The sequence below is a fragment of the Seriola aureovittata genome, chromosome 11 (assembly GCF_021018895.1).
Source record: "Seriola aureovittata isolate HTS-2021-v1 ecotype China chromosome 11, ASM2101889v1, whole genome shotgun sequence".
Classification (NCBI taxonomy): domain Eukaryota; kingdom Metazoa; phylum Chordata; class Actinopteri; order Carangiformes; family Carangidae; genus Seriola; species Seriola aureovittata.
This window is the reverse complement of record NC_079374.1, coordinates 26864181-26876475: the sequence shown is the minus strand read 5'-3', so window position 1 is coordinate 26876475 and position 12295 is coordinate 26864181. Positions and strand designations below refer to the sequence as shown.

The following is a 12295-nucleotide window of genomic DNA, read 5'->3' as shown; positions in this document are numbered from 1 at the left end:
GTTTTCCAAGTGTGGGGTCCTCATTAAGGCCGTTGCTGTCACTCGGTTCGCTAAGGTTCCTGGATGTTGTCACAACAGACGTTAAGAGTCGTTGGGCTACCTGGATAATTTTGGGATAATTTTACATTGTGGTAACAAAATATATTTTGGAACAATGGGCTTTTATGTAAGAATTACACAACTGCAATGTACCAATACCACAAACAGCAGCACAGACAAACTTACAGAAATGGTGGGAAACCCACCACCCTCCCAATATGACACCAGATATGTGTGGACTGAGGGACTTTACAAAGCTATTTCACTGTCAGACAGACAATTCAGCCTGAGACTAATAGTCCTTTTAGTGGGCGTTTGGCTACAGTTGTAAAATTCAAGCAGGCAAGCATTGGTGGTTCAGTGGTAGAATTCTCGCCTGCCACGCGGGAGGCCCGGGTTCGATTCCCGGCCAATGCATTGAGGCTCATTTAGTTTATACCACCATACTATTCATTGGTAAAGCCGACCTTTGCTCTCAAAGCAGTCGGTGTGGCACATGACGATAGCAGTCGAAGTAGTCTTTCTTGACACACCAGCACTCCAGTCCCAACGTTGAATCTGCATTTCCTTGGATACAGGTATCGTTACTCTTGTGTGAGGGACAAATTGTCTTTTGTGTCGTTATTACATTTAGAGATCTTTTCGATTTTACCCACCTAGGTTAATCCTGTTGCAGGCCTCGTTGGCGCAGTAGGCAGCGCGTCAGTCTCATAATCTGAAGGTCGTGAGTTCGAGCCTCACACGGGGCATCCTTTTGCTGCACATGTGCTTTTTCTGGACTGGTATGAAGTCATGTACAATGTACACTGTGCAATGTCCTAAACTTGTATCTGATTTGATTCAGAATTTAGTTTGCTGCTGCTGCTGCTGACAAACCCATTGTGTCCATCTGCAAGACTGTAGGGTACCCTGAGCCTACTTACTGTCAGTACTCAGTGCGGCGAACTCTGGAGCGCCGGTGCTTTAAGTTTTCTTTAACTTGTGGCACAAAGCTGTAAGATTTTGAGTAACTGAAGAAAGAACATTCAGAGGCATTGTCACTGTCTGAGTTAACATGGTCCGAGATGACGTGGTCATTGTCTGACCATGTGTGTAGATGCAGCAGTGGGAAAGGAAAGGGAAGAATGTCAAGGTATCCACATTGTCAGCAACAATATTAAGGTGGTCTTCTGCTTTCAGACGTTGATTGATTGGTGTTAAGAGGCCCAAAGAGTGAGTTGTTGTTGAGAGATTCTTAAACATCCAGATCTTGGTTTTCCAAGTGTGGAGTCCTTATTAAGGCCATTCCTATCACTCAGTTTATTAAGGCTCATGGATGTTGTCACAACAGATGATAAGAGTCGTTGGGCCACCTGAGGCCAGGGGTAAATGACAGTCGTTGGAGTCGATTAATTTCTTATTAGTTTTTGAAAATGTTTTTGCCATTCAAGTTGTTCAGGCAACACTTTGTGTAGATAAGTCCTTTACAGGTGGGTTCCATGAGTGAAATGTTTTTTGGGCCGTAAGTGATTCATTTCTGTTGCAATACAGAAGCAAACCACTGACACAAATTGGCAGCAGGGCTGATTTACCGTACCGTATCCAGCATTGGTATTATATCTATGTTTAAAAATGGGGGATGTGTACCAACAGGTAGAAATCATGAGGATTATTAACTGAACGGTGAAGCTGCGTTTGCCTGCACCTCAGGTCCTCTGTGAAAGGCCAGAGAGCCGTCAAGATATCAAAGTAGAAATACAACCAATATCCTCTCAAGGGTAAATGTACTTTATCTGGAGGAAACGGTCGGCTGTCCGATATTTGAGAGATTCTCTAACATCCAGGTCTTAGTTTTCCAAGTGTGGGGTCCTCATTAAGGCCGTTGCTGTCACTCGGTTCGCTAAGGTTCCTGGATGTTGTCACAACAGACGTTAAGAGTCGTTGGGCTACCTGGATAATTTTGGGATAATTTTACATTGTGGTAACAAAATATATTTTGGAACAATGGGCTTTTATGTAAGAATTACACAACTGCAATGTACCAATACCACAAACAGCAGCACAGACAAACTTACAGAAATGGTGGGAAACCCACCACCCTCCCAATATGACACCAGATATGTGTGGACTGAGGGACTTTACAAAGCTATTTCACTGTCAGACAGACAATTCAGCCTGAGACTAATAGTCCTTTTAGTGGGCGTTTGGATACAGTTGTAAAAGTCAAGCAGGCAAGCATTGGTGGTTCAGTGGTAGAATTCTCGCCTGCCACGCGGAGGCCAGTTGTGAATAGCTGTAACAGAGAAACAGCCAATAGGAAGGCAGCTTTTTGCTTCATTTTTTTTTATTTTAAATTCCACAAAGGACAGGGTTCAAATCATTGTTGAGGCATAATCAAATTTGAGATAAAATGAGTGGAAAGCAATGAAAATATTTGGGATTTAAGAATTCAAATTAATCTATAAATTTTAAAATTAGTTTTTGTAGAACTACAATTATATTAGCATATTAAATGTATTGGATGATGTAAATCCTGCTACTCTGTACAGATATATTACCGCTGCCTAAAGAACAAGGTGTGTGGGGTCTTCTAAACTTATATTCTCTTCATAGCAGCCAGAATTCTTTCTTCTTTGGTGAATAAACAATCATATTCTCCCTTGCTGATTTTAAAAAATATCCAAAAGCCCACTTAATTTTTTTACAACATTGGTGGACAATCAGGAGTTATCAGTGCACAGAATCTATGATCTCTTCGAGAGGGTTTGAAACATTTGAATCTCTGAACGCTCAGTATCACATGTCAAATTAGGATTAGTTGCCATTATGTTAGTTAGACAATATGTGTATAAGAAAGCCAACTGCTTGAAACTTACAAATGATTCTCACCTGCTAGAGAAGTGTTTTTGGAACATAGAAATAATTTTATTCTGATATATTATTTTAAAAGCAAACTGTACTGACAATTGCAATATTTACAATATGGAAATTATGAGTGAAGCAGTTACTATGGACATTAAATAAAAGTGTGAGAAAAAAATGCTAGAAAAGTCTGATAGCGTGAGGAGTTTGTGCAGTGTTTCACACAAACCTTAGACTATAATCATAAAGAGAAGAAATAATATGGAATATTTAAGGACAGCTTTCAAATAACTTTTTACAAAGGCTGAATGAAAATGACAAATGACTGTAAACACGAGACCACTATGTACATATGCATGACAAAATATTCCAAACTATGTGCATACAATTTACATATTTACAAATATACATTAATCATATTTACCAGTATAAATAGAGAGAATATATGAACATACAGAACAATAGTTTTCTCTACTCAACACTTGTATGTACATGCCAACTATTTATTTCTTTCCTCCACCCATCTTTGTCTCTCTGCCTCATAGAAAGGAGAGGCCTGAAACTCCTTCCAGTTCATCACCTTGGCCATGCCTTTCTCTCTGTACAGAGAATACACTTTAGATGGGCAGTAAATGTATTTCCCTGCCACACCAGGGAAGCCTGTATGAATGTGTGGGCTGTTTGGTCCCTGTTTCAGGTCCATGCGGCAGAATCTGCAGAGGCGGCCTGTTTTCTGGGAGTCTGGCCTTTTCCTCTTATTTTCATTTTTTTCCTCCACCCGTTTTGTGGTGGCCTCCAGCTCTCTGTGGAAGAATTCTGTCTTTTCAAATTCTTCAAAGGACATTTTGGGGTTAGAGAGTCCATCAGCAGCGTAGCTCTGGTACACCTTCTGCGAACAATAGAAATAGCGCACAGGCCCTCGCTGGTAAAAAAAGTGCACGGACAGTTCATTAGTCTCATACTGAGACTTTGGCTGTCCACAGGCAAGACAGGTCTTTGTGTGCCTTTTTTTCTGCTGTTGCTGCTGCTGCTGCTGCTGCTGCTGCTGGTGCTGCTGCCTCTCCAAGATGCTCTCCACAATTTTCTCAATAGAGTCTTGTGTCAGAGGTGTAGAGAGGGCAGGCGCACTTGGATTAACAACAGCTGGCTTCAAGGTGACCACCGGAACACTAGCTGTCTCACTCCCCTCTGATAAAGAGTGCCACAGTTGCTGAGTCTGCAGAAGTTTTTCCTGGCTAGTGTTCAAAGAAGAACTGGTGTTGAGAAGTTTTGCCAGGTGCTTCACGTAGCGGGATATGTGCAACCTGGTTGTGGGGTGCAGCAAGCTATTAGGATCTGAGGCAGACCGATGAACCATGTCTGCATACTCCTGATCCACACGCTGCAGCATGTCCTTCTCCCCACGGTACTTCTGCAACAAGCCGTCGATTGCATCTTTCATGGGTGGCGTCCAGCGTGTGTGGTCCAACACAAAAACCCGGCCACCTGTTTTAATGGGTCCTGTGCGGGCACCTCTTGGTGTGGACCTCAGTGGCAGGGGCAGGGCATGTGAGATTTCTAAAACACAATAAAGCAATTAAAGTTCCTCAGTTGATCATGTTATTACATTATAACATACAGCAAAACTTTATACACAAAGCGTTCAGTTAACTGACCCATTGGTACTGGATGTTCCTGGTCATCTCCTGATGGCATCTCCTGCTTTAGCAGCGTACTGGCAGAGTGAACGTGGCCGACGGATGGTGCTGCTCCAGGGGATGTCACGCCAGAGAGCAGTGTCAAGCTGGGGGAGGGTGCTGTGTCTGGAACTAGGGCAGGAGCGGATGTCTGCACAGGGGACGGAGGCGCAGGAGCAGCTGGTTTGTCTCTCTTTTGGGATCGGTGTTTGTCCCAATCCAGAGGGACTGGACGACAGCCTGGCTCTCTGTACTCCAGGCCAAACCTCTCTCCGGTGTCTCTGTCAGAGAGGTGGAGTGCGGGGTACTTCTCCTGGCCAGTCACACTCAAGGAGGCCAAGTTCAGCTCAGCTGTTAAAGCTGGATCAAAAACAGCAGGCAGGATGACACCTGGCTGTTTAAGGTCCACCAGCCGCTGGTAGTTCCACCGCGTCACCCCTGTCATGCCCTGGGCCTGGAACAATTCAGGGGAGACATGAGTCCCGGTGATCCACTGAGCCTGATGAAAGTGGTACCCCTCCTGCTGTGATGTACCTCTGACAGGTATCCAGATGGGGACTTTGGCACCTTCACCAGGCACATGGTTCAGCTGAAGAGTTCCACCATACCTGTACATTATGCCCTCGGAGAGTTCAGGGTCACTGAGGCAACCACGGAGAATGTGCACTCGTTGTATGCGCCATGTCTTCAGCATGGATGACTTGAAGAGTGGGACATTGTTGGGGTCCGTGGCCAGGTGAAAATGTTTCAGGACTTTCTCCACCCTGTCCAGCAGCTCCATGGGTTGTGGAACTTTGGTCCTGCAGTGCTCTCTTATGTGCTGTTTGGTGGGATTGGCTGGATGGATACCACAGAACTCATAGGCGTCCCGGAGCTTCTTTAGGTCCGCCTGATCAACCACAGAGAAGGCAGCGGAGAGGAGCTGGCAGAAAGTGCTGAACAGGGGATGATGCTCAGAGGTGCACTCCCGTGTAAAGCGCCTCAGGCAGTGGAACAAGTCCAGTTTCACAACCATGTTGGGGTTGTAATGTACCCGTGACGCACAAGTGTTTGCCAGTGGTCCAGAGGTGGCCGCAGCAATAATGGAGGGAGTAGTCTTCCACGCATCCAATTGTCGATGTTCACCGGGAATGCAGTCCGGGATCTTAAACGGAGCACAGCAATCCCTAAATGCAAGGCACAGACATTTAGAGCAATTTAGATTTAAAAAAGACACAGATTCTGTTAATTATACATCACATTTACAGTTTGAAGGAAAGTGAAAAGAGAAAATTACTGTTCTCACCTGTCCATCCAGTGGTAGCCTGCCTTTTCCACTCCAGCGTCGCTGTACCTCTTGGCCATTCCCTGATACATCGGCTCCAAGGACCTCTCAGTCTCAGACTGAACCATCACCCAGGAAACAATCAGCCAGTTCTCATTCATTACGGCATAACTGGACATGACCCCAGATGCCAACGTTACTTTTCTTGCCACTTTCCTGGTGTGGTCAGACCTGAAGACCTCCCCAAAAGTGCCCTGGAGGAGTTTGGACATGGCTGGCTCTTGACGTCTGAACTCATCTAGCAGGCAGTCAGTCAGGTAGTGTGCGGACACAGAGACTCCACACCAGCCATCGGGATCTTCATATTCCCCGAAAGCACGTGGCATGTTTTCCTTCCTCAGGAACTGCCCCATGGTCCTCTGTCCATACACCCCAGCCTCAGCATCCCTGACACTTTCTATGCCATGCAGGTATGCCAGGTGAGCTCGCTCATATTTGAGGTGCATCAGCTCATTCACCTGGTTTGCCATGTCTGTTGGTGAATTGCCAGTGCGCCTCAGCTCATCCATGACAGACTTGCAGATGGCTTTCTTGTAAGTCAGGAATGCAGGCAGAAGGTTGGTGAAGCGCTTGGGCAGTTTCTCCAGCCATCGGGGACTGTCAGCAAACCAGTTCCTCCGACAGGCCTTGCAGCAGAGTCGTGAGGAGAAGATGTAATATTGTCCACTGGTGCCAACAATCACCCGAGGCCTGCCCACACCAGCAGAGACCACCTGAGGATGAAGACAATCATGGAGACATGGCAGCATGTAATTGTTCCTCAACCTGACCATGATGTCATTCTCAGGCTTCCAGATAAAAAATGGGTGCAGCTGGAAGAAGTTGGGGGATGGAAGCTCAGCCACTGTATTAATGAGCTCAGGCTGCGGAGGAAGACGCCACAGTGAAATTGTATTCCCTGGGTTACGCACTGGCCGCGAACCAGGCCACAGCCTGAGATCCTGAAGCTCTGTCCTCATCCACAGCTTCTGGTGATGAGAGCAACTCCAGCTGCCTGTGTACTGGTCATGCCCAGGCAGGGGAACAGGAACAGGTGGCTGAGCTGGTGGAACTACATTAAAAAAAGGAAGACAAATAGGACAAAAAAATGATTACACACCTTATAATTAGTATTGATTGAATAGTTATTGTGAAAATACTTTGATATAATAAAAAGATTATAGCAGATTTATGGAGGGGTTGTCTACATGCTGTATATTCTTACCATCTTCACCACTGTCCTCAAAAGTAAGCTCTTTGTGTGCAGAGGTGTGAGCAGGACTCGCTCTGGGTCCTGAAAAAAAGTGTAGTGTTTCATTTGTACAGACTGTAAACATGAAGACATGATGACAAAATGTGAAGAGGTTGTGAAATGATATGTGCATTAAGCAGATGTGTAATTGAGTATCAGCTGGACACTAAAATAGAAACAGACCTGCAGTTGACTCAGTCCTCTCTGCTTCTGTGGGACCTGCTGTCTCCTTCACGAGGAACACCAGCTGTGGTGGGAGGGACACAGGTGTTTTCCTCTTAGCACCTGGTGAGGCTGGAGCTACAGGAGAGTTAAAAACAATTATACTTTATATGTAACTGTAGTTATCACATCATATGGTTACATGAACAGGATTTAAGTCTTTTTACCATCAGTCAGTGATGTCTGCAGTTCAGCAGTTGCATCAGGAGGGGGCTTGGATACCGCCGCAGATGGAACTACAAAAAAAATAAATGAATCACGTATTTCAGAATCCACAACATATGCAATCCTTTGATGTTAGTAGGAACTCAAATAGCCATAGAATTGCGTCTCCCACTTTTCATTGCTTCACAAATTTAAAATGTCTAATTACAACAGACACAATAAACCAGACCACACTACACACTAGTCTAAGCAGGAGGAGCAATATGACTCAATGAACAAGCATGCAGGTGTTAGTATTCAAGACGGCTTCATTTGAAACAACATGTATGTAGAACAACCATGCATACTTACCATCCTTGCTGTTGGAATCAGTTCATCATGGCATCAATTCATAGTCCTTAGGACAGTTAGTATAACTCCAACATAGGGCCGTATTGTTAAAGGAACATGGCCAGAACACAAACAATATGATTAAAATCAAGGTTCAGTTTTGGAGGGCATTTCATCATGTAAAAGAATTGTTCTCCAGTCCTGAAACCCTTCATTTAAAAACCTGTCTTTGCTCCTGATATCAATCCTGGTGTGGCAGCTGCTGCTGATGCAGGCTCAGCAACTGGTTACAGACAGACACAGAGAAATAAATAGAGGAGACATCAGATTAAAAAACAGTCTTAAACATTATCAACTCTGACATTTGGTCAATGTAATAACTGTGTACTTACAGCGCTGCACTTGTAGCTTAGAGGGTGTTATGCTCAACATCGCTCGTTCCAGCTCGTCATCCTCATCCATCGCTGTGGTGCACACAAAAATTAGAGTGTACAAAAACAAGAATTAGTTTGCCCAGTTTAGGATAGATTAATAACATTTGTCACATATAATGTATATTCCAATATAGATGTATACAAGAAAGATTTAAAGCACTATTTCTGGCAAGATGTAAGTACTTACCTTACATTTCATGTGAAAAATGTGAGTAAAAAATATGAATTAAATACTTACCCATGGGATCAGCAGGGGTCCTTGGGCCATGCTCCGCCACTGTGGAAGCCGTGTCAGTTTGCTGCCTCTTCCGCAGGTACTGCTGCAGCTTGTCCATGCGTGTCCCTGGGGCGCAGCTCTTTCCCAGGATGAAGGCTGCATAGCCATCAGCGCTGCTTTCCCATATCTCCTTCCAGGTGCTCTTGGCCCGGGTGCCAAAGCCAACCAGCTGGTCACCTTCTGCTGAGGCTGCTGCGACACCCACTAAGCTGGCCTCATATGTTAGGAGGGACTGGATTTCAGTAAAACCGAGAGCATAATGAACAAATGACCGTAGGCTGTCCTTGCTATGTCCCTCGGCCATACAGGTCCCTGATGCCTCCTCCTTTTGGACGTTCTTGATGAGATACACAGTGTACCCTATATCATTCATCAAAAGCCACCTAAAGGACTTCCCTTTATACTTCCCAAACTGCAGGATGTAGTCTCCAAGCACCTCTGTCATGTCTGAGGCATCCCCCCCTCTCTGACAGACCACAGTCAGCGCATTCTGCCGCACCAGGTCCTCCCTCACGGGTGCAGACTTGTCCTGCAGAGCGGGGTCATCCTTGATCCGCCTGGCTTGTTCAGATGGGTCCTGGAGGAGAAATCCGAGTGGTCCCTTGCGGAACACCACACAGAGTTTCCCTGGGAAGAATAGCACTTTCTTGTGCATCTTGACCTACCCATAAAAACAATAGAATATTAGGTTTATTTTAGGAAGCTACTTTTGAAAAACGTACTGATATTTCAGGTATTTCTCACATCACATGGCCTATCAGAAATGTTGCTGCTGTAGATCCTCTTTGATCTCTGAACTTCACTTAAAACAGTTCAAAAGCACTGTGTGTGTGTGTGTGAGAGAGAGAGAGAGAGAGCACACACTTGTGTGACAAAGAAGGGGGATGGGGAGAGATTCAAGAAGAGGTGGAAAAGTACTTGTGTATTTAAGAGGAGAAAGAGTGAGGAGGCAAGAGAAATGTTTGGAAAGAGTGAGAAAACATACATTTGATCAATACTGTAGTCAGACTTCAGTTGACTCTGATACTCTGGTAATGCCATAGTTAATTATTTCCAGACATGAAAGAAAAATGCTAAGTTTGTAAACAAAAACCATTTGTGGTTCAGCATGAGATGTTGTGTATCAATAGCTTAGTAATAAAGCTCTTTTGGACCGCGCATATAGGCTGTAATTGGTCAGACAGACAGTACCAAACGAGCGTTGCTGGCGAGTTATCATACAAGCTGTATATAAGATTATATTACGTCTCAACATCAATACTATCCAGATAAGTGTAAAATAAGTTCATGTTCATTCATGATTTAACACGTAATTTCCCCACACTCCACAGACTTATATGCTTCATCGGTCACTAACCGCTGAGCTAACGTCGACACGACGTTGTCAGAAACTTACTGACAAGATGTTTTCATATCATAACATGATACTATGACGTAAAAACATAATACCACACACTTCACTAAAAAACATGACCATGTTAATTCATCATTTAGCACGTAATTACACCAAACCGGACTGACAGATCAGTTATTTCACGTCACTCAACCAAGTGAATTATTAGCTAGCAGTAACGTCATCGTAAGCGTAGCAAACTGTTTGAACAGAAATCTGGTCAGACTGTAAATTCATCCTGTATTTTCATATTTATCACAAATAAAGTGTCTTACCTTTGATAAATGAGTGTAAAGATTAAGTATCGTAGCGAGTCTGTTAACTTGTCTTGTCTCCTCCGAAGTTTGCGTGGAATAAAGGTTTAGAGATTTTTTTTTTTTTTTTTTTAAACCGAGAACAGCGCCACCAAGTCATAGTGGCCAAACATATATTACATCCGTAGTGGTTTAGCACTACCATAGGGAATGAATGGGAAACGGTTTAGGGCGTTTAGCTAAAGAATTCCCGCCTGCCGCGCGGGAGGCCCGGGTTCGATTCCCGGCCAATGCATTGAGGCTCATTTAGTTTATACCACCATACTATTCATTGGTAAAGCCGACCTTTGCTCTCAAAGCAGTCGGTGTGGCACATGACGATAGCAGTCGAAGTAGTCTTTCTTGACACACCAGCACTCCAGTCCCAACGTTGAATCTGCATTTCCTTGGATACAGGTACCGTGAGTCTTGTGTGAGGGACAACTTGTCTTTTGTGTCGTTATTACATTTAGAGATCTTTTCGATTTTACCCACCTAGGTTAAGCCTGTTGCAGGCCTCGTTGGCGCAGTAGGCAGCGCGTCAGTCTCATAATCTGAAGGTCGTGAGTTCGAGCCTCACATGGGGCATCCTTTTGCTGCACATGTGCTTTTTCTGGACTGGTGTGAAGTCATGTACAATGTATACTGTGTAGATGCAGCAGTGGGAAAGGAAAGAGAAGAATGTCAAGGTATCCACATTGTCAGCAACAATATTCAGGTGGTCTTCTGCTTTCAGACGTTGATTGACTGGTGTTAAGAGGCCCAAAGAGTGAGTTGTTGTTGAGAGATTCTTAAACATCCAGATCTTGGTTTTCCAAGTGTGGAGTCCTTATTAAGGCCATTCCTGTCACTCAGTTTATTAAGGCTCATGGATGTTGTCACAACAGATGATAAAGGAAGATGTTATGATGATAGAATTGGTTACCAACCATTCAGAAACGTCCTGCTGCAGTTGTAGAGTTTGAACTTCTTCAGCAGCCTCTCCCTCTTGGTCAGATTCTGGATAAAAGTCGTGCGGTTAACCAAAGCGCTTCCGATGCCAGGTCGCCAGTCACGGTCACCGTAAACAAGCATTGGTATTATATCTATGTTTAAAAATGGGGGATGTGTACCAACAGGTAGAAATCATGAGGATTATTAACTGAACGGTGAAGCTGCGTTTGCCTGCACCTCAGGTCCTCTGTGAAAGGCCCGAGAGCCGTCAAGATATCAAAGTAGAAATACAACCAATATCCTCTCAAGGGTAAATGTACTTTATCTGGAGGAAATGGTCGGCTGTCCGATGTTTGAGAGATTCTCTAACATCCAGGTCTTAGTTTTCCAAGTGTGGGGTCCTCATTAAGGCCGTTGTTGTCACTCGGTTCGCTAAGGTTCCTGGATGTTGTCACAACAGACGTTAAGAGTCGTTGGGCTACCTGGATAATTTTGGGATAATTTTACATTGTGGTAACAAAATATATTTTGGAACAATGGGCTTTTATGTAAGAATTACACAACTGCAATGTACCAATACCACAAACAGCAGCACAGGCAAACTTACAGAAATGGTGGGAAACCCACCACCCTCCCAATATGACACCAGATAGGTGTTGACTGAGGGACTTTACAAAGCTATTTCACTGTCAGACAAACAATTCAGCCTGAGACTAATGGTCCTTTTAGTGGGCGTTTGGCTACAGTTGTAAAAATCCTATGCAGGCAAGCATTGGTGGTTCAGTGGTAGAATTCTCGCCCGCCACGCGGGAGCCCCCGGGTTCGGTTCCCGGCCAATGCATTGAGGCTCACTAAGATTATAGCACCATACTATTCATTGGTAAAGCCAACCGCTGCTCTCAAAGCAGTTGGTGTTGTAGTTGGCACATGATGATAGCAGTCGAAGTAGTCTTTCTTGACACACCAGCACTCCAGTTCCAACGTTGAATCTGCATTTCCTTGGATACAGGTACCGTGACTCTTGTGTGAGGGACAACTTGCAGAAGTTTTTCCTGGCTTGTGTTCAAAGAAGAACTGGTGTCAAAAAGTTTTGCCAGGTGCTTCACGTAGCGGGATATGTGCAACCTGGTTGTGGGG

The 12295-nt window shown here is 44.5% G+C and overlaps 1 protein-coding gene and 4 non-coding genes across 5 annotated transcripts; 4 read left to right on the top strand and 1 right to left on the bottom strand.

The window, feature by feature from the left end:
- Positions 1 to 385: 385 nt before the first annotated feature.
- trnag-gcc (transfer RNA glycine (anticodon GCC)) lies at positions 386 to 456 on the top strand. Its single transcript has one exon. It is a non-coding gene; the product is annotated as a tRNA-Gly (tRNA).
- A 259-nt stretch (positions 457 to 715) lies between these two features.
- trnam-cau (transfer RNA methionine (anticodon CAU)) lies at positions 716 to 788 on the top strand. Its single transcript has one exon. It is a non-coding gene; the product is annotated as a tRNA-Met (tRNA).
- Positions 789 to 2966: 2178 nt separating this feature from the next.
- Positions 2967 to 6914, bottom strand: LOC130177744 (uncharacterized). Its single transcript, XM_056389679.1, has 3 exons — positions 5842 to 6914; positions 4536 to 5722; positions 2967 to 4437 (listed from the first exon to the last, which is right to left on the bottom strand). The coding sequence occupies exons 1-3, from the start codon at positions 6837 to 6839 to the stop codon at positions 3380 to 3382; spliced, it is 3243 nt and encodes a 1080-aa protein (XP_056245654.1). The 5' UTR covers positions 6840 to 6914; the 3' UTR covers positions 2967 to 3379.
- A 3826-nt stretch (positions 6915 to 10740) lies between these two features.
- On the top strand, positions 10741 to 10813 carry trnam-cau (transfer RNA methionine (anticodon CAU)). The gene has a single exon. It is a non-coding gene; the product is annotated as a tRNA-Met (tRNA).
- A 1114-nt stretch (positions 10814 to 11927) lies between these two features.
- Positions 11928 to 11999, top strand: trnag-gcc (transfer RNA glycine (anticodon GCC)). The gene has a single exon. It is a non-coding gene; the product is annotated as a tRNA-Gly (tRNA).
- The last annotated feature ends 296 nt before the right edge of the window (positions 12000 to 12295 follow it).